Genomic DNA, 20,819 nt, shown 5'->3' on the forward strand with positions numbered 1-20,819 from the left:
TAAAGGAGCACCGTTCAATGAATCAGCTTTTGGCTGGTTACACAATAAACCAATTGAGCTGTTCTCTTAGGAAAGGTGGTCAGTGTTGTCTATCTGAGTAGGCTGCTGCAACGGGAAGGGCAGACCCATAGGGTAGGGAGTGAATTTTGTAGGATGGTGAGTTTTGATGATGCTTGGGTTGACGAATTGCTATTCAGTCTTATGTCTCTTCTGATTTAGTGATGGTCTAAGTCACCATGCACAGATATTTCGTCTAATTTCTCTGCTGATCAAAGATGACTTAAATGATTTAGAGCTAAGGAAGTATGGGTTGGTTGAATGGACTGTAAGGTGGATCAAAAGCTGGCTGGATTGTTGGGCTCAAGAGGTAGTGATCAGTGGCTCGATGTCTAGTTGGCAGCCGGTATCAAGTGGAGTGCCCCAGGGGTTGGTACAGAGCCTGGTTTTGTTTAGTATTTTCATTAATGATCTGGAAGTTGGGATGGAGTGCACTGTCAGCAAATTTGCGGGTGACACCAAGCTGGGGAGAGTAGTTGATACAGTGGAGGGTAGGGCTAGGATTCAGAGGGATTTAGACAAACTGGAGGACTGGGCCAAAATAAATCTCATGAGGTACAGCAAGGACAAGTGCAACGCCCTGCGCTTCGGATGGAGCAATCCCATGCAGGCTTAGGACCAACTGGCTAAGCAGCAGTTCTGCAGACAAGGACCTGGGGGTTATAGTGAACAATAAGCTGAATATGAGCCAGCAGTGTGCCCTTGGTGCCAAGAAGGCTAACGGCATCCTGGGCTGCATTGGTAGGAGCATTGCTGGCAGATGGGGAGGCCACATCTGGAGTCCCATGTCCAGCTGTGGGCCCCCACTACACAAAGGATTTGGAGAGAGTCCAGAGGAGGGCAACAGAAATGGGTGGGGGACTGGGGCACATGACTTGTGAGGAGAGGCTGAGGGATACTGGGCTTATTTAGTCTGCAGAAGAGAAGACTGAGAGGGGATTTGACAGAAGCCTGAAAGGTGGTTGCAAAGAGGATGGAGCTGGACTGTTTTCAGTGGGGGCAGATGGCAGGACAAGGAGCAATGGGCTCTAGCTGCAGCAAGGGACTTTTAGGTTGGAGATTAAGAAAAAAATTTTTACTAGGAGGGTGGTGAAGTGGCAGGTTACCTAGAGAGGTGGTGAAGTCTCCATCCTTGGAGGCTTTTAAGGCCTGGCTCAACAAAGCCTTGGCTGGGATGGTGTAGTTGGGGCTGGTCCTGCTTTGAGCAGGGGGGCGGACTAGATATGACCTCCTGAGGTCCCTTCAACCCTCATTTTCTATGATTGCCTGATTCTTAACCTGTTACAAATGACACCTGCCAAAGAAATTATTTTGACATGTAGGAAGTAGTGGATAATTTGCCTTGGTCTCATTAGCTTTTTTTTTTTTTACTGTATAATTCTGGCTATTTTAATGTACTGATTTATAGCAGTCTAAAAGGCATATTGTTGCACTTGTTGCTTCATCATGTTATGGGGGCAGAGAGAGAAGGAACGAAGAGGGAAACACTGACTCCCTCCTTAGTTTTTATTGCCTCTACTCTACTTCCCGAATCTTGCTAGCTGTTGGCCTGTTTTGAGGCTGATGTTGTATTTTATCTGCCTTGGGCAGTGTTTCCATTAGTAGGTTGTAGTGGCTGAACAGTCTCATGCCCTCTTTCTGCATTTCAGTGTGGTTGAGAAGACGGCTTTGTCCACACAGTGTTTTTGGCTCTTGTGAAGCTCCATCTGGACTCAGCTTCTCCGTCTGTCACACCGAATTTGTGGGATCTGTGGCTGTCGATGTCAGAAGACAGTGTTGTGATTTGAAGCAGTGAATAACATGTGTAATCTGTTAAATGAGATTTAGGCATTTTAGAAGAGAGAGAGAAGTTTTGTTGTTACATTGATGAGGGCATAGATGTTTAACTCCGGAACAAGCTGATTTTTTTTTTAAAAACGATTTCTTGATTTGGCTTTCATTGAAGCTTCTGCTCTGATCTTCCACATGGTTTAGCTCTGTTTACATCGAATTTTCATCAGTAAATTGTCTGAACATTCTAATTAGCCTTTTTACAAGTAGTTGTTAAAATCTTACTGACTGGAGCTTGACGTAGTCATCTGGTTTCCTTTAACGTTGGTAGATTAAACCGCACCCTGTTGATCCTGAGGAAGTGTTCCTACCAGCCAGACGTTTAGTTGGAGCTCTGCTTTGTTTTGGGAGCTGGGGCAGGGAAACATGGCTTCTTGGAGTTGGTTATGTTGAAATGACTAAACCATATCTCATGCATGTATATTAGACGCTAGCGTTTTTGTTGTAGAGATAGTAATAAAGGATAAGATGAAGCATCAACCCATCACGTTGCTGGAGTCGGGGACCATGGCTGCTGTTGCGTAGAGTCAGGAATAGATGGTACGCTGGATTTGGGGGAACGTCTTGTTCAGTCTCCCATACTTTCTCTGAAATGCACTAACAGCTGCATATTCAAAATGCTATGGCTAGAGGTCTGTTTCCCCCTCTTAACAATTTAGACAGCAATGCAAATATAATGCTTAGGGATCAATTCCTTAATGGTTGTCAGGTATATCCTGTTATATCTGCAACTGAAGTAGACCTATCACCACAGTATCTGGAAGCCACACAAATTATGCCAAAAATGTACTTTCAGAAGGACCATAATCTTTACTGTCACTATGCCCAGGTCCTGATTCAACAACTTTCTTAAACATGTTTGACTTCAAGACAGTTGACTTTATTGAGACTACCTGTGTGAGTAAGAGCTTTGAAGTGGAGTTTTTAAAGCTATTTATTTGTAGTTTAGTCCCATTTTTGATAACAGTAGATTTCTGTTACTCCCAGTCAGTGATTGCTGGGCCACTGCCATATTTGTTATGGGAGGATTGTGCAAAAATATGCAATCTTCATTTTGCCGAAAAAACAATGTAGGGTAAGGATCCATATGAGTTCTCTCGTGGTATAGTTGAGGATTTATATAACTAAGAAGTCATCGCCTGCAGCACTGAAGAGTTTCACTTGAACTCTATTACTGGCTGAGTTTGATCATGCATAGAGAAACATTGTGGTTGTTACCTTTTGAACCAGAAGCCTCCAGTTAGAAAGTATGTGAAAAATCAAAATATGTCAATAGCATCCTTGTGTTTGAAAGCTTGTTAAACATCTCTCCCTGATATACAGTCAATCTAATATGGGATATAATAATGATAAAAAAACCTTGCTTCTTACCCATTTCCTGGACCGTCATGACTACAAGGCTAAGTACAGACAGTCAAAAATCCCAAGGCTGAATCAATTCATTCTTCACAGGTTAGTCTAAGCTGTGTAGACTGAACTGATAAGCAAGCGAACGGACATGGACTTTTGCTTCCGGAAATGCAGCCACATGCCTGCAGTGACCCAGGCTAGAAGCTGGGGGGCGCTAGAGAATGCCCTCTTGCTTGGTTGCCACAGACACCTTGGGCCGAGGCTAGCCTGCCCACTGTGCATGGGTTTTTTGGGGGGGGAGGTGCAAAGCATCCTGGGATACTGAGGGGGCTGCAAGTTTATTTGACTCTGGAGGGGATCTGGGACAGAAGTTCAATAAACCGATTCAACCTAAATCAGTTAAGTCTGATACTACATCCATTCAGGTTTATCTTAAACTGGTTTTGGCCATTTTGCAAACAGTTTATGTGCACTGAACTTCTGTTGTGTTATGGATTTGAACTGGTTTCCTGTCATTTATACCAGCTTACATGTAATTTCTGTCCCTAGCCCAACACTCCAGCCCTACTAAGAGCATTTAATATATTTAATTTTATAGACCATGGGGTTTTTAAATTTATTTTTGGTGTCAGCAGCAATATGGTAACTAAAGCTATTTTTAGGGATGTGGCAGGACACATTTTCCATTGATTTTAGGGTATGTTTTTAAGTAAGCCCTGCATGCAGTTTTTATGGTAGAGCATATATACTGATCTTTGTATTAGTCTGGAAGTGTAGATTTGCCTTTTTATTTGAAAGCTCTTGGGGGTGATGGCAAAAAGACTGTGATGACAACACGAACACGGAAGATTCATTGCTTACCTCCTCTTTGGAAAGGGCCATTCCTGTATTTTTGGATGTGGGTGGGCCACTGAATGAGAACGCCCTTCTGGGAAGTCAACATGTGATGACGCGAGTGACGTTCTCAAAGCATGTGACTGTGGAAAGTCGGCAGAGTTTTTTTTGCCCCCCAGCTAAATGCATTAAGGGCAGGTTTTCCATGAACAGGCACATTTTTATTTTCTCTTCCACCCTTTTTGGAATTTACAAAAAAATACAAATCTCAAATGAGTAAACAATGGCTGTTTTAAAATTATTTCAATATGGTCAATGTATGACCACACTTTGGCTTGGAAAGATTGAAGCCCAAAGGCAAAGAAAACAACTTCAGAGATGCTTGGTTCAGATATTAAGTACTACTCAGAATTTACTTGTCACATACTATTAGTGTTTAATAAAAACGACTTCAAATCAACTCATTTATTTAAAAAAAAAAAAAATGTTTTCCAGACAGGCCCAAAGAATCAGCGTCTTTCACTTGTCCAAGCTTGCAGAATCCAAAGCATAAGTTGATTTTCAGAGTTTTCATCCAATTACTGTCAAATTAAAAAAAGAAAAAGAAAAGGAAGGCTCCTAGGTTGCTTTTTTTAACTTTCTAGCTTGATGCTATCCTTCCTTTTCTCAGGAGCTTAAAAACCATGTTGTATTTAAGGAAGAAAGAATTTTTGATCAAGCGATGTGTTGGGATTAAAATGTATTTATTTAAATTCATGAAAATATATCTATTCAGTGATCTGGGGAGAAATATCATATTAAAAACCCAACAACAACAGAAAGAAAAGTAATGCAACAACTCAGATCAGTGGGCAGCTAATGGAACTCTGCCAAAACCCAAAATATAACAGAAATATAAAAACCCTTATCTTTTTCATTTTCTAAAGAATTCCTGCATGCATAAAAAACAAGCAATATCAATATTTCATGATTGAAAAATAAAGCTATTCAGACTAAGTTTTATGTTTTAGAGGAGGTTTTTCAGGGTTCTGGTTTTGAATATGCAGTATTTCATTTTGCTGTATTTGCTAATTAAACGTCTGTCTTTATAATTTATTGTTTGCTTGCGATTACTTCCTCTGAGTAGATTCTGATTTCTAAAGAAAATACAGGGTTCCTGTTTTGCATGGAGATTTTTGTAGTAAAGAAAATGATCCATTTTATGAATTATGTTGCAAATCAGGTATCTCAAAAAACTCTAAAGTACTTTATGCTGAGAGCACCAGTGCAGGAAGAGGGACAGTTGGGTTTAAGTCCCTTCTCAGCCTAAGAGGGGTTTAAATAAATATTTCTAACCTTCCAGGAAACTCTCTGCACCCCCAGGTTACTGATTTATCCTAGGACTGCTTATGTATTCTCACGTGGTTCAAATCCCACATTGTCCAACTTGCATCTTAGGTCGGGAACCTGAGAACAGAATTATTTTCCTGTTGCTTACTGCTTACACTGCATTGACAGTGTGTAAAGCCATCTCTAAAATATTCAACAACTTTTTTTTTTTAATCCTTTCCTTGAGCTACACAAAGGTGATAAGACAGAATCCTTCTAGGTTTTGGAAATATATTGACTTTTGTCTCATTGCAGGTTTCCATTGACTTTTGCATAAAGGTCCCTCAAAGTAGAATTTATTTGAAAGCTAAGTGTTATTCAATCCAGGGTTCTTCCTTCAATATTTATTAAGATGGCTCTACCTGGTTTAGGTTTCTTCTCCCTAAATATCCCTGGACATGTTTTTTTCCCCTTCTTTTTCTGTCTGTATTTACTATGGTGGTTTTGTGCTTTATTGCAGAAATTGAAAGTTGGAGACCAAGCCAGTGGGTTGACAGCTGTCTCTGTCTGTATTTCCAAGAACACAGAATGGTTCTATGAATCCTTTGTTCAGATCCTTTTGTCTCCCGTGCTGTTGCTGATACTCATCTGGGGCATAAAAATTACTCAGCCTCTTTACAAGTTATTGAATAACAGAGCTATTTTAAGGCTCGTATGTGTATTTTCAGAGATAACGTTGTTTAGGAAGTGAGGTTCCCAAAAAAAGCAAACAGTGGACCCATAATGTTTAGAAACAAGAACATCCTTTGTTTGAATATTACTAGTGACTACTCATGGCCCTAAAGAAAGAGAACGTCTGAAAATATTTTCAGCTGTCATTAGATGATCTACATTTTTTACTCCCATTGTCCCCTGTATACGTACATTTAACTCTTAAAATGCTGTTATCACCTTTTTTACCAAATTGCTGCACTGTAAGCATATTTTGCTGTGTTTTACAGCAAATCTTCTGAGATGGGCATTGTTGAAATCTGGGCGCACTGTGCCAGTGATTCTCAGCTAAGCGGCCGTATCATTCTTACAAGGATGCTACCAGGTGCCGCGCAATATTATGACTGTTTGGTGTGAAGAGACTTGCGTGTGATTCGCAAGCAGAGATTTCAAGTAGGAATCCATGGTGCCAAAAATGTTTCTGACTTGTTGACGTCTTTCTTGGTTTTTTTGCAACAGAAGAATTGCTCTACTGTTTTTCGTAGTCAAGACACAAGTGAAAGGAAGAGCTTGTATTTCCCAAGAGGTGCCCCGAGTCCAGTGAGAAGTGACACAAGTCTAAAAAGGTTGAGAGCCACTGCTCTAGATGCTAGAATGAATATAGCATTATTCTTCATGCGGCCTTTGCTCTGATAGATTGAAATCTTTATTCACTGAATGATTCCCCTTCTCTTCTAATGTAGACCTCTCAAAGTTAGGGGGCTTATTTTATTCCTTCTCTACCACTCACTCAAGCTTAGAGTGATGAGTTGTAGCTGTAGCTTGAGTAAAAGATGATTCTGTTGTGATTTATTAATGCTTGGGAGTATGGGGGAAGCTGAAACCGTAGTTTGATGGTTTTGATGCTCTAATGGTCATCGTTTACAAACATATCACAAATCTCGCCTCTGATTTTATAATGAACTTTTATTTATAGGATAAATGTATTTAGTTCCAACGCATTCCGCTGTACTTAAATGTATCATTTATATGAATGGGGGGGGGTGCAGGTAAAGTCATATCTGAGATTCACATGCATCTGATCAGTCCCAGAATTTTAGAATTTTACTTTTTGTACTTGGCTCTAGTATCGACATTATGTGAGAGCCCACATACGAGAGTCAGATTTTTTTATTCAAGGCCAAATTGTCAGACCTACTCTGTGTATGCAGTTGCTGTGATTGCATATGCAGCTATGGTAATTGTTCATATAAATAAAAAGTTAGAAATGCCCTGTGATCATGTGTCTATAACAATTGTAAGGCTAGTATCTAGCTAGGAATTGCATGATCTAATTAGGTGCATGGTTGTGTATTTACAGTTTTGAAAATTTGGGACTATAAAACCTCTTTGTTTTCTGTTGTTTAAAGTCAGCTTCTTTCTTTATCCATTGTGCTTATCTGTGCAAAGACTTATCACCATATTTTCTCACATACCGCACAACCCCAAATACGACACGTGCCTTGTTTTTTGGAAGGCAGAATGTAAGAAGAGGAAAAAAAGGACTTTTCCAGGGGCATGGTCCAGAGCTGTCTGCATACCTTGCCCTGGTTGCCTCAGGCAAAAGCTATGGTTTTAAGCCAGCCGTTTCAGATAAAAATTTCTGCCAATTGGGCAGCAGCTGTGGGAGGGGTAAACTGAGTCCACCCTTGCTGCTTGCTGGCCTGGGGAGAAGCAGCAGTCATCACATGCTTCTGTTAGCATTCATTACATGTGTCTCCATGTTTCTGTTCCTCCGTGCTTCTATTCCAGTGAAGAAAGAACCTGCTTAAGAAATGCCTCTCTATTTTGGAGCGCTGATTTTTTTGTGGGGGGGAGGCGCATGCAGTATGTAGGTAAATATTAAAAATTGTCTCATCTGAGAGATGTTTCACTCTTCATCAGGACATTCCTGAGCATCTTCAACCTCAGTAGTCAACATCTGTTCCTATGTACTAATTTTTGTCTTATGAACAGAGCGCTGTCACTCTTGATGACCTTGTCGCCAATAGTTTATAGCTTTTCAATTCCTGCTTGAATAAGGTGTCATATTTTACCTTGCCCTGTTGTATTATACTGCCAATACCAATTGTACCCTTTCCTTAATCTCAAGTTCCTTTTCTGTTGTTGCATTGTTTTGTCTTACTTCTCGAGAGACTATGTGCAAAATGGAAAAAAAGCACGCTTTCTGGTTAATTGATTTTCTGGATAATCAACTCTCTACTGCATATAAAATGTATTTATGTGGATACCTGTAGCTATAGAAGAGGATTATTTGCAAATCCAGGGTTCAGAACAATTATTTCAGCTGGTGGGCCACTTAACGAATTTTGATGAGGTGTCGAGGGCCGGCCGCACACACGGTATGTTTCAGAAGACATCATTTTAACAAATTATAGCTAAAAAAAAAAATCATACTAAAAATCAGATATCTACTGTAACATACTTGAATTTTTTCAAAAACGAATTTTGGTCCTGATTTTTTTTTTTTTTTTTTTTTAGAATAGTATATATATAGAGGCAATTGCAGAATAGCTCAAAATAAAGTCTTACTCTTGTACATGTGTGTTTGGAGGGGTGGGAAGGTGGGGCAGGTGTGCAGAGGGGCTGGGTGTGTGCATGTGCGTGGGGGGGGCTGCCCGCATGCTAGGTCCCGGAGCCAGGCCGGGGTGGAAGGGAGGGCAGGGAGTGCAAGCAGCAGAGCTCGCTTGGGGGGTGCGGTGCTGGTGCAGGTACATTTGACCTGTGGCTGCCCCCGCGGTGCTCTGCATGGGACCAAGCCCTACCTGCTTCTGCCCGGGGCAGTCTGTGTTGTGTTCCTACCTACCGATGGCCCTGCCCAGCCAGTGCTCACTGCACAGGGCAGGCAGAGAGGGTGGAAGGCAGCTGGAGCTGGAGCCCCACATGCTGGGGCAGGAGTAACTTGGATGCTGCTTGCTTCATGCCGCCACTTCCCCGTACTACCTGCTGCCTGGAGCTTGCAGGAGGGGCAGGAGGAGGACGTGGAGGAAGAGCTGCTGGAGGTGAGAGCGCCGAGCAGTACCCAGGTGTCTGCAGCAGCAGAGAGAGCAGCCATGCTGGAAAGGTGTGTGTACTGCCTGGGCTGGAGCCAGGGCCATCAGCGGGTATGGGACGGGAGCGTGGCACGGGCTGCTCCAGGCAGAAGCAGGTGGGGCTCAGTCCCATGCAGAGTGCTTCAGGAACATCCACAGGCCGGATACAATCAACTGATGGGTCGAATCTGGCCCACAGGCCATATTTTGCCCACCCCTCATGCAGAAGAATGGCTGCCAACTTCAGCATAAGACAGCAAATCTTCTCTACAAAGGCATAAGTTTTCTGCACAGACTGAGGGCTCGGATGAATCTAAAGAGTTAAAACAACCGCTTTTACTGAACGTTATTGCAAAAACTTATAAATCTATTTTTCTGAATACTGCATATTAGTTTGTAGGGGAATAGATTAAGTTCAGAGAAATGTGGTCTTCGTATTTACAGTACAGTATGTGCTTTCATTTTGCTGACACCTACGGAAAGGAAAGTATTACACAGCGACAGATAATAATTTCAGTGAATTTTCTGCCCTTTTTTTAAGGCATAATGTAGTAGTTGTAAAATAATCTCTACATAGCATATTTGCTTGCTGTTAGTTGCCAGTGAGAACTCCTGGGCCTTTGCGGTGCTTCAGTCTGAAATTCTTTGATGCCAGTGTTTTCCTCTCCTTGGTTAGGTTGTCTTCGTTCAAAGGGAGATCTGCAAAACAAGCAAATGTACAACAAGCCTGCCCAGGTGCAGGGGGGCTGGACCCGATGATCCTTAAGGTCCCTTCCAGCCCCTAACATCTATGAAACTATAAGATAACATAAGAGCGTTAACAAACGGAGCCGGCTTTAGAAAGATAGCGATGGCTTAATGAGCCCCATACACCAAACAGATTAAATACTCTGTATGTATAACAAGTAGTAAGAGCTGTAGATGAATTAATGAAATTCAAAGTGAATTTAAATTATTCAAAAGGAATAGAACAGAAAGTATTAAAGAAAAGCAGCAAATGTTAGCGTTTGCAGCTTGTTCTTGAATCTGGAATTTTACCCCCATTAGGTCCCCATCCATCAAAGTACTCTAAGAACGTTTGACTTCAAGTAGGGGATCATACATGATGGCAGTGGGACAAACCAGCCTCTCTTAAATTTAAGCAGATGTTTAAGTGCTTTGTCGGATTCGGCCGTTAAAAGTAGGCTTGATTAACAGGCTGTGGAGAAGAGACCTTTTCATTTGGAAAAGTCCTGCAAGCAAGCTGCTAGGTAAAAGGAGTGGCAGACACTTAAGAGAGCTGTTTCATTTTAAATAAATGTCTTTTGCTTCTAGGATATAAGTATATCCTCATAGTAAGCAGAGACAATTTGGGTTAGTTCCAGGTTGCTGGGCCTTTTGAGTGGCTATAGCAAAACACCCGGTCCCATTTTCTGGCAGTGGAATTAATCACAAATCGTGGATGTTTTGTAAGGTAGTGTGTCATTACTGCACCAAAACCCGGCTCAATCATTCCGAGGTGGGCTTTGAAATAACGAGTTTCTAAAATAAATTAACGTTGGGTTAATTTTATTTTCCTTCTGGTTGTTGAACTTTTATGGTTTAGTCTTTCAGGGCTTTTTCTTCAACCCTGAGGGCTAGAAATGTCTTTATCTTTTTGAGAAGTCTGAGGTTTAACATAAAATCAGATGACTCCAGCAACTGGAGCTTTAAGAAAAAGAAATCAGTCCTTGCAGGACTGCAGTAGAAACATGAAAGTTGGCAACCATGTGCTGGGAACTTGTAAAAATGTTCAAGTTATTTCTTTCCCATTATTTTTAACCATAATGTCCTAGATATTGAAACCAATTATTCCAAGCATGCTGGAAACACAGCCCTATGTTTTCTGCTTGCTTCTCCTGTTTCACTTGTAACTAGGTCCGTGTTTACTGCAAAACTTTCAAGCCTTAGCGAACCTAGCCTGAGTTTGCAACACAACCCAAACCATGTGCGCTTCAGTGCACAATCTTCATGCCCTGCAACTCATGCAATCGTTTCTATGCTGAATGGGGAAGCTGCAGCAGAACCTGGATTTTTTGTCTGTGATTGGGATGAGTTACAATTATATGTGTAATTAACAGTGGGTTGCTGAATTAAGAACGAGTTGCTCAGCCAGTTGCTGCAGCTTTTCTCTTCAAAGGCATTGCTTCTCCACTGACTTGAACCACTGCAGTGGTCCCCAGATTAGAAAATTGGGTCCTTTGAAATAAAAGCTGCAGCAAACATCTGGCTCACTTAAGCAGTTCTTCACCACTGTTTATGTGCACACAGCGCCTGGCTAGTTCACCAATCCTCATCTCTTTGGGGGGTAAGGGAACTTTACCCTATGAAGAATCTGGGTTTTACTGTAATATAATTTACTGAAACAACTGTATTAGAAAACTGACTTGATATCACATTCATTATGCACCCTGTAATTTATTTTTGTGGGATTTTGAGGAATCATCAGAGGGACCCTAGAGGGTTTTTCACAGCAGAAATTAGCCCTGGCTTTCAGTTGTCATCAGATTTCTGTAATTGTGGCTAATAAGCATAGTTGGCAAGGGGGCAGCTGATCTAGCAGACTATCAACATTGCATCTTAAGCCTGATGGTACAGTGTGCAAGTCAGTAGGGAAATTGTGTATCCTTCGTCAGTTGGATGCACCATTGGTCATTTGCATGTGGGCATTTACTCTGCACGTGCAGTTGTAGTGATTGCACACAGCTCTAGTTCTGAAAATCTCTCCCAGAGCTTGTCTCCTATTCCTCAAGGTAGCTTTGGGCATATGTCTACAGAAGTTTTTTCACGTAGATGTTTTCTTGCTCTGCAATGCATGGCAGTCTTTGTAGTTGCATGGTTGATGAGTGTATTTTACACAGAATGTGGATTTCTATTCTGGTCTACCCTTTTTCGTCTTTCTAATTGCAGGCCACCTTTTCTATAAATTTGGAATCTCAGAGTCTGACTGGTACCGGATCAAGCAGAGCATAGACTCCAAATGCCGGACTGCTTGGCGGCGGAAACAGCGTGGCCAGAGTCTTGCAGTGAAAAGTTTTTCACGACGGACACCTTCCTCGTCATCATATAGTGGCTCAGGTAAAAGAAAAATCACAATGATGGCATGGAAGGGTCTACCCAAAACGTTTCATGTGTCTTTTGAGAGGTGAGGATTTCTTGGCTGATACATTTTTTGGGGGGGACCAACTGTGTAGTTGGGGGAGAAGTTAGACAGGCTTTCCTTCAGCAGAAGTGTACTTGGTGCCCGAAATACATCTCCTAACTATTCAGTTAGGCCACTAAAAGAGATCACCAACAAAATCCATGCTTCATATTTTCTGGACTGTCCTGGCTGCAGTAACACACCTACCACGTTTGTGTTTTAAAACCCTCAGGAATAGAGTTAGTCTCAGTCAGGTGGCAGTCACAACAGGCTCATGCAAAGATGTCACAAATGTATAACTAATATACACGGAGAAATGGTGACATTTTAGGTGATTAAATTTGGGCTGCAACTTTTCTTGCAAGTGAGGTTTACCATTGACAAATAGATGCAGCATGCATGTGTGCATGCGAGGCAAGGAGGGATACGTCTACAGGGCAGCTACAGATGTGCTGTGCTTAGCTTAGGTATCAGCCAGGGCTGCACAGGTATCATTGCAGGCGAACCCCCCCAAATATGAATCCAGAGTCCCTGATGGGCTTGTTAAGCCCTTGTTGAAGCCACAGCAGCATGAGCTATGCTGCTTCTCCTGTACTGAAAATAGCTCAAGTTGGCTACCTTTAAGTCTGTACTTATTTTCTGATATTGCCCCTTTGACTGCAGTGTAGACAGACCTCGAGAGAGGGAGAGCATGTAGGTGTCTCTGGCAGTGGATAGGGGTGGGGAAAAGGAAGAAATATCCAGTAAATATGTTCTTGTTCTAAAATGACAATTATAACGTTTCAGTGGGTAAGATATATATACATAATGGTTTTAGTTGGTAAGTATATATGTTTCAACTTTTCTTCAAATAAATTCAATTTGGGTCGTCTTTTCCATCCCAACCAAATATTTTGGCTGTACTATTCACAGCCCACTTATTAATAAAAGTTATGTGCAACTTCATGGTATCGGGTGTATTATACCAGGCAGTCATGAAGTTGTTAAGCTGTTCAACAGAGAAGTTTAATATTTATCTGCAATTAACATTTATAATAAGAATCCAGTAAAAGCAAATCTCTCTTCAGTTATGTATTCATACCATTTGTTAGGGCATGTTTGATTTTGTTCGCAAAATATTTTCCCCTAAAGAAATACACGCATCGTTAAAAATGAAGTAGGTGATTCTACATTTCCATATAGGTATAGGCATGAATAATAATAAAGTGAAAAGTATTGACCTAAGAAATGCTCTCATGGGGCATTTCTGGCTCCTGGTTTATATTAAAAGTAGTGTTGTGGGACATTTGTACATCATATATTAAAAGCAGGGGGTTGGAAGTAAGCCCAAAGAGGAGGAAGTAAGTTTATTTGCCTGCATAAACTTTTTGGTTGCATGTTAACACTACCCACTGTATCTTATGCAAGGAATGCCAAAATCTGCTTTCAATGGAAAATTTTATGTACTGAAACTGAGAATCAAATCCAAAATTCTCAAATTAAAGCAATTAATTGGCATAATGATAACCATAAGCCATATTTATTGATGGAAGTTTACTTTGACTCTTAGGAATATATTTTCCTTAAAAAATGCATTTGTGGATTTTAGAGTTACATAATTATTAGCACATACATATTAACTAGTGTTGCACTTTCGTATGGAAATTAATAGTTTTCCTGCTGTTTGAAAAAGGGAGCAGCATTGAAATATGCAGCCTGTAGCTGGAGGCTGAGGGTATTCTTGTTTTCTGAAGGCCTCCGTGTCAACTCAAAAGGCTGTAGTATCCTCTTAAAAGTAAAAACCACCCGTCTCTCATGCCATTGCATCTTTTAGAAGACGTCTTTTGTTCCTGAATGTCACAAAGGTCTACTGAGACATCTTGCTGTTAAGTTTGCAAGGGGCATATGAGCCTCCCGGTCAAGCTGCAGACCACCAACGATGTCGGTGGTGGCCACCTTTGATAGGTGTGGAGGAGAGCATTCCTGAGGTTTCAGAGCTCGTGCCTAATGTTTTCTTTAAGATACTGTTTATATTCATAACATGGTCAGCACCGTTTCCTGGGAGTGTTTGAAGGGCTCGTGCGAATCCACAAGTATGTTCGCACACAGGAACGACGAAGACGCTGTTAGCGTAAAGCAGCAGACCCCGTTAGCTTTCTCTTGTCAGGAAAATGCTCGTAGCATGCCAGGAACAGCTGGGAGCAGGAGTGTTTCACCTGCAGCTTCTCCAGTAGCCATCCGAGGAGAGAGGAAGGGGCAGGAGGAGAGCAGGAAGGAAGGCACTGTGAGAGTATGGGGAAGGGAGAGGAAAACCTTATAAAAATAAATAAATACATTGGATTCATGCAGTATTTAAAAAAAGGCAGCTTTTGGATGACAAGCCTGTAATTCCATCTCCATGTTCAGGTAACAACACAAACTACTCAGGCTTTGCTTTTGTGGCTTGACATCCCTGGAACCCCTCAATGGAATTATAGCACCATAATTCATAGGCATCTGTTACTTATTATATATACCGTATAATGGATATAGCAAAATTCCCCCTGCCAGCTAGTAGGGAAAATAAGTAATATTTCACAAACTCTGAAGTAACGGAGGTCTGTATTTCACTGTTATGACAACATAGTTGTCAAATATGGCTTTTTAAAGTGTTACATATGAACCCAGACAGTTTTTATGGTAGCATTTATTTCTGGGGGCAATTTAAGGTGAGCCTTGAACGGTCTGGACTTCAGCTACTTGAGAAACTGTCTCTTCCTCTATCATTTGCCACAGTGGGTAGGATTAGCACGTGTGTTCTGGGAGCCCATTTTTCAGACTCGGCTTTCTAGGATGCAGGGCAAGTTTTTCTCAAACAATACCCTTCTCTCACTTTTCCAGTTCTCTTACTTTGGTCTGCCGGAGTTGCTGTATTGCGATGCACCTGCTTAGACTAGCACGTGGTTCAGAATTTCGTTCTGTGCTGGCCAATGAATATTATTCTTGCATAGCAGTAATGGCCAGTTGGACTGTCCAGTGTGGCTGTGTCTATTTGGTTTAATTAGCTGTCAGTTATGTTGCCAGGGTAAGTGATGGATGATTTATATAAATATATACATCACAAGTACTTTAATCAAATATAATCCATCTGTTGAGTGGAGTGTGGTAATCTGTTTCATGTAAAGTACACGATAGATAAAAACTGAATGATGCAAAATAGACATCTCAGGATTACTTTGACACAAAAAAATACCCCAGCATTTCTCTCTTGCTACTGCGATGTCATCCAAGCACTTAAGCGTGTACTGGCTTATACTGCTGTTTTCTGGGTAGCTTTCCATATGATTTTTCTAATAATTAATTATTAGAAGCTACATTCCTTGTACAGTAAACCCAAATATTAAAAATATATTTCCAGTCCACTGAAGCAATGGAGAGAGCCTAAATGTGAAAGGACTGGAGAAAATGAACAGACTCGTTATAAACAGACTAAGGAACGGGAATGGAAGTGGGAGGGCAAAGGTTACAATAATAAGCTGTAACAGTTAATCAGTCAGGTATGGTCATAATTACTTAGTTCCTTTAAATGGGTTTATGTTTTTCTACCACCTTGTAGGCTTCATGGTAGACTAGAGTGCCAAGGAGGGAATCAGTGAAGTGAAAAAAGTGGCTGGTGGAAAATGTTTGAGGAGGATATCACATGCATAGAGAGCAGCACCAAAAAAAGGCATGTGGGATAGTAAAATAAGATTTAAAACACTCCTGCTACTACATTATTTAGTGGCACAGGTACAGCACTGCAGAAGTCGTAGTCCAACAAGTGTGAGCATTCAGGAGATACCTATATTACTCGTGTCTATGTTTTTCCATTAGCATGCGAGATGCCTTTATCTTTCAGCTAACAAATCAGTTCCTATGATATGTGCAGAAGACAGGAAGATTATAGCGAAGCAGGATGGCCTTGTTCACTTTCTCTGACCAATTTTGGTATAGGAGAAAAAAGAAATAATTAAAAAAAATCTGGCCATTGATCACATTCAGCTCCAAAATAGAGCGGGGAGGGGAGGGAGAAATCTTGGTAGAAATCCAGTCCATAGTGCAGGATTGCAATTAAATCAAATGCACAATGCAACCAATAAATACAAAGTAATGCTCCATCCCCATCTCTCTTGGTGTCGACTAGAAGGTCGTGGTCTGGTCTGAGTCAAGGTTAGCTGTTCATGCAGTTGAAGATATTTTTGATGTTTTAAATAGCTTAGCATTGTAACTAGCAGGCTTCTTCTCTTGAACACCTTCTAGGGAGCCTTTTAGCTGGTGCATTTCTGGGAAGGCGAGAATCTCCGTGCACATCCCCAGTGACTTTCTTAGCACAATAACAAGGCACTTATCGACTGTTGTTTTGCAGGGGGAGGGAGGTATTGTCACCGTAGCAAATGTTTAAATTAGTTTTAGAAGTCTGTATCCTGTCCAACTACATTTCTTTTAAAATTGCTGCCTATCTTTTTGAAGACCATCCTCATTTCTTGTTCATCAGACTAATTGAACGTAAGGTATGAGTTGGGTAAAATACGCAGCTGTGGTTTAAGGAATAGACAGTCTTTGTTCTTAGCCCCCAGTGTGAGGTTATGTCCAGCTGTATTGCCTTCGGAAAAGCTCTGGGACAGGACTCTGACTTCTTCGTCGCTCCCCACATCCTTCCAGGTGATCACTGGCTTTGCCCACTGCACGCAAAATCCGCATCTTTTATTGGAGAAACAGTGAATTAAGTACACGGTGTCAATACTGTAGTGCGTGTTCAAATTTCTTCCAGAACTGTGTTTAATCACGCTGGTGTCAGTGGGGAAATAAACCTTTGTATAAGCATGTTAGCATGTACAGGACATCAGGATGGGGAGCCGTGTAAGAAAACACTTGCCAAATAAAGACAGACAAATTTAATAGGGAAACACATTTTTGTTTCTAAGCTTGTAAAAAAAGCATTGCAGATAACGGAGAGTGGAGGAAGAAAATAGCAGGGACACTATAACCAAGTTCAGTGTGATAAAATAAACCTGTTGGTTTGTAGCTCAATTTAAACTTAGCAGCTGCCAAATAGTTAATTATTCTTAATATCACCCAAGGGGAATATTAGGCTTCTGCTCCAGAAAATATTTCTATATACTTTGGAAAATGTATTTTGTTTCATATTGCTACCAACTGATACATAAGGCAAAAGCACAATGTCTTACTGTGTACTGTGCAGCTGAGCTCTTCTAAAAACATCATTTAGAAGCTTAAAAATATTTCTGAGGTCTTGTGGGGTGCATGGGAGCATACGAAATAATCTATATTAGCTGTTTTCCTGAGTTTTAAGTTATTTTTCCCCCCTCTGAACTTCCTGATGGACCTGAAATTTTATCTGAAAATAGTGAATGGGGAAAAGGATCGAATGCAAAGCTGGGCTCCGTAGTGGTAATTGGTGTAAAGTGATGTTTTTCATCAGATATCTCTAAGGGCTGGTTAATCACAGAATAGCTTTCACTTATAAATCCCAGACGGTATGTTTCAGTCTGTGGACATTTATTAGCACTTTCTTTAAGAATAGCACAGTTGTCTGCCCCGTAGTGTAGCAGAGCAGCACATTTGCTTACATTGTTGTTAAAACCTTGGCCGACAGTGATGGCTCGTCTCTCATACACTCAGGATATTCTGCATTTTTCAGATTTTTGTGGATTTCTTATCAAAAACCTTTGTTTGGCCCCTGGCCTGCAAACGGTTTTATTGCGTGTCACCAAGACCCAGCTACGTTTCTCCAGTCTAATCCTGCTGATTTATCAATGCATATATGCTGAGAGTCATTGGATCAGCTTAGTCACCGAATCCTATCCTAAACTGTTCTCATCTGATAGCTGTTTGGTGTCTTATTCGAAATGAATTTGGTGTCAGTCCAGGTCTCTGCAAACCGGTACAAACTCATCACTGTGAATCCCAAAAGATCAGCTAAAAGTTGGCTTGGCTGTTGACCTTCCCTATCATCACTGTGCTTCCAGAACCGGGTTTGTTCACTTTAATGGGACAGCGTGAAGACGTTTGTATGATCGCTGCCCTGGTGCGTGTCCTGTCCTGGGAGGCAGTAGATGATATCAATGCCCAGTCTTCAAATGTGTGCTCAGCAGTGAATTTAATTTCTTTAAAATGTAATTGCCAGAAGCGTGCTGGGCTATAACCTGCCTTTTCCTTTTGTGCATCTGAGACAGCTTTTGCAAGAATTTAATTGTTCGACGCATTATAGCCAAAGCGCTTTCAGTACATTCATACCTAAATATTCTGTATGTTCTTGAGTTTTATTCTTAGATGCTTGTGCTGACTGTTATTAGACCCGTTCAACTTTATGGGCAAAATACGCAAAGCGAAGGTTTTCTCTTCTCAGAGCACATAAAAGTTTATATAGCATGCGACTTGATTTGTATCATATTGCTTAAAATGATAACAGATTTCCTCTTGGCTGTTCTATTTATTACAGTTCCAGTTTAGCCATCCTGCCCCTTTGACAGTAGTGGGTGTTAGGAAAATATGAGCCTGATCCTACATTTTCTTTCAGACACAGTGGATACGAATTTGGCCCTATAATCTGAACGTTACTCAAGTGTTAAAAGTTCAAACATAACTAATCTCCAGACTAAACACGTCTAATGAAGCCTGTAGGATAAGCATGAGCAAATGCCTCTTCACTATTATATCCTTCCCTCCCTGGTTATTCATTAAGATTGTCCTATGTTTAATTGTTTGTACAGGTTTACAGCAGCCATGAGATTTATGGGTTGTATAAAGTCATTGGAGCAGTTTGTTGGGCTCAGGCAGAAGTTATAGTCCCATATTTCATCTGGCACTTCGTTTGAAAAGGTTGTTTGCTCTGTGTTGTACTAGAAGCATTGATTGCGGGGGTCTGCTCCGCTCTTCTCAGAGCCAGTGCTTTAGTCTTAAAGTGTGTGTTTTTTGTTTCTTGTCCTTTTTTTTTCTGACAAGGGCTATACACATGGCTGCCAGAAAATGTTTAGCAAGACATTCCTTTTGAAAACAGGAACAGTCTTGGGGAGGGGAGAAGGCTTCAGGAGTGCCTTCTTTCCCTTTTCTCTCCGTGCATCTGATAGGGTTGTCAAATGTAGTGTCGCAGTTTTCCATGTGGAATCTGTTAATTAGCTCCATGGTTATGGGATTGATCTGCAGATTTGGGTGGAAGGGCTCGGCCTATTCCAGAACGTTGCATATTAAAATCTCAAGTGGCTGCTGAAGCCAGATCTTCATTCCTGATTTGCAAAATAAGTCAAGTTTGTGGAACAACGTGCGATGCCTCGTTTTATTTCTGTGAATTATCCTGAAGGGGAGGTGGGTGGGAGTGTGCAGAGGAGTGGGGGTTAGGAGGGAGGAGCAGGGATGTAAAGCAATGGATGTAGGTAGGGCACTTTGTCTTCTTTTAGGGCATGCAAAAGCATCTTCTAGTTTTTGTTACCAAAGATCGGATGCTGCCACTGTTGTGCTCTAGGGCTAAGTACAGAGAGTCAGAAAGCCCGAGGCTGAATCAGTTCAGTCTTTGCAGGTTAGTCTAAGCTGTGTAGATTGGACCGCTAGGCAAGTGAACAGACATTCACTTTTGATTCCAGAAATGCAGCCACGTGACTGCAGTGGCCCAGGCCAGAAGCTGGGGGGTGCTAGAGCACACCTCCTTGCGGGGCTGGAGCAGACAGCTTGGGCCAAGGCTAGCCCGCCCACCCTGCGAGGGGGTGGGGGTTGTGGGAGAGATGCAAAGTATCCTGGGATGCTGGGGGACTGTGAGTCAACTTGAATCTGGAAGGGATCTGGGACACAAGTTCAGGAAACCGATTTCACCTAAATCAGTTCAGTCTGATACTACATCCATCCAGGTTTATCTTAAACCAGCTTCAGCCAGTTTGAAAGCAGCTGATCAGTTCAGTCTACAGCAGTTTAGACTAACCTGTGAAGATTGAATCGATTCAGCCTCAGGCTTTTGGACTGTCTGTGCTTAGCCTTAATTCCTGTTTAAATTGAAATTGGGGTGCGAAGACAAGTATCTGCCCATAGATATGGGGTGAGCACTTGATCGAAATCTCCCTGAAGATATTTAAAGATCCATTAAAAGAGTGAACAAGGCTAAATGAAAATGGAAAAAATGATACGGAAAATGCCAGAGGTTTTGTTTCGGAGTGAGGAACGTTCAGATCGATCTTAGCTGAAAGTTAAAATACGCTCGTGCTGGAGGTGGTTACAAATTACATTTGCTTGACAAATCCAGTCTTGCTCTCTCAACTTCTGAAGAGGCTTAGCTTTGAAATAATATGCTGCAGAAGTTTCATGTCATAGTGGGGTGATTTTGCCAAGTGTTGAAGATTTGTTCGAGAAGGTGAATTCCATTTTAGCACGGTTTCCTTTCCTTTAGCTCAGAAGCACATCTAGTAAACAGATATGAATTTTAAAGGGTCTAGTGTTTGCTCCAGGAGGAAGGAATTTGCCAGTTATCATTTTTTTCCATATCGTAACCCGCC

General features: G+C 41.4%; 1 protein-coding gene across 4 annotated transcripts in view; it reads left to right on the forward strand.

Annotated features, from left to right (window-relative positions):
* Window positions 1-20,819, forward strand: part of BANP (BTG3 associated nuclear protein) — a 215,539-nt gene that overhangs the window by 94,444 nt on the left and 100,276 nt on the right. For all 4 annotated transcript variants that reach the window (XM_059713929.1, XM_059713930.1, XM_014607885.3 and 1 more), the window contains one exon: window positions 12,090-12,257. In XM_059713929.1, the coding sequence (XP_059569912.1) occupies window positions 12,090-12,257 (168 nt within the window). The remainder of the gene's footprint in view (window positions 1-12,089; window positions 12,258-20,819) is intronic.

This window comes from Alligator mississippiensis, chromosome 10, assembly GCF_030867095.1.
Source record: "Alligator mississippiensis isolate rAllMis1 chromosome 10, rAllMis1, whole genome shotgun sequence".
In the NCBI taxonomy this organism is placed as follows: domain Eukaryota; kingdom Metazoa; phylum Chordata; order Crocodylia; family Alligatoridae; genus Alligator; species Alligator mississippiensis.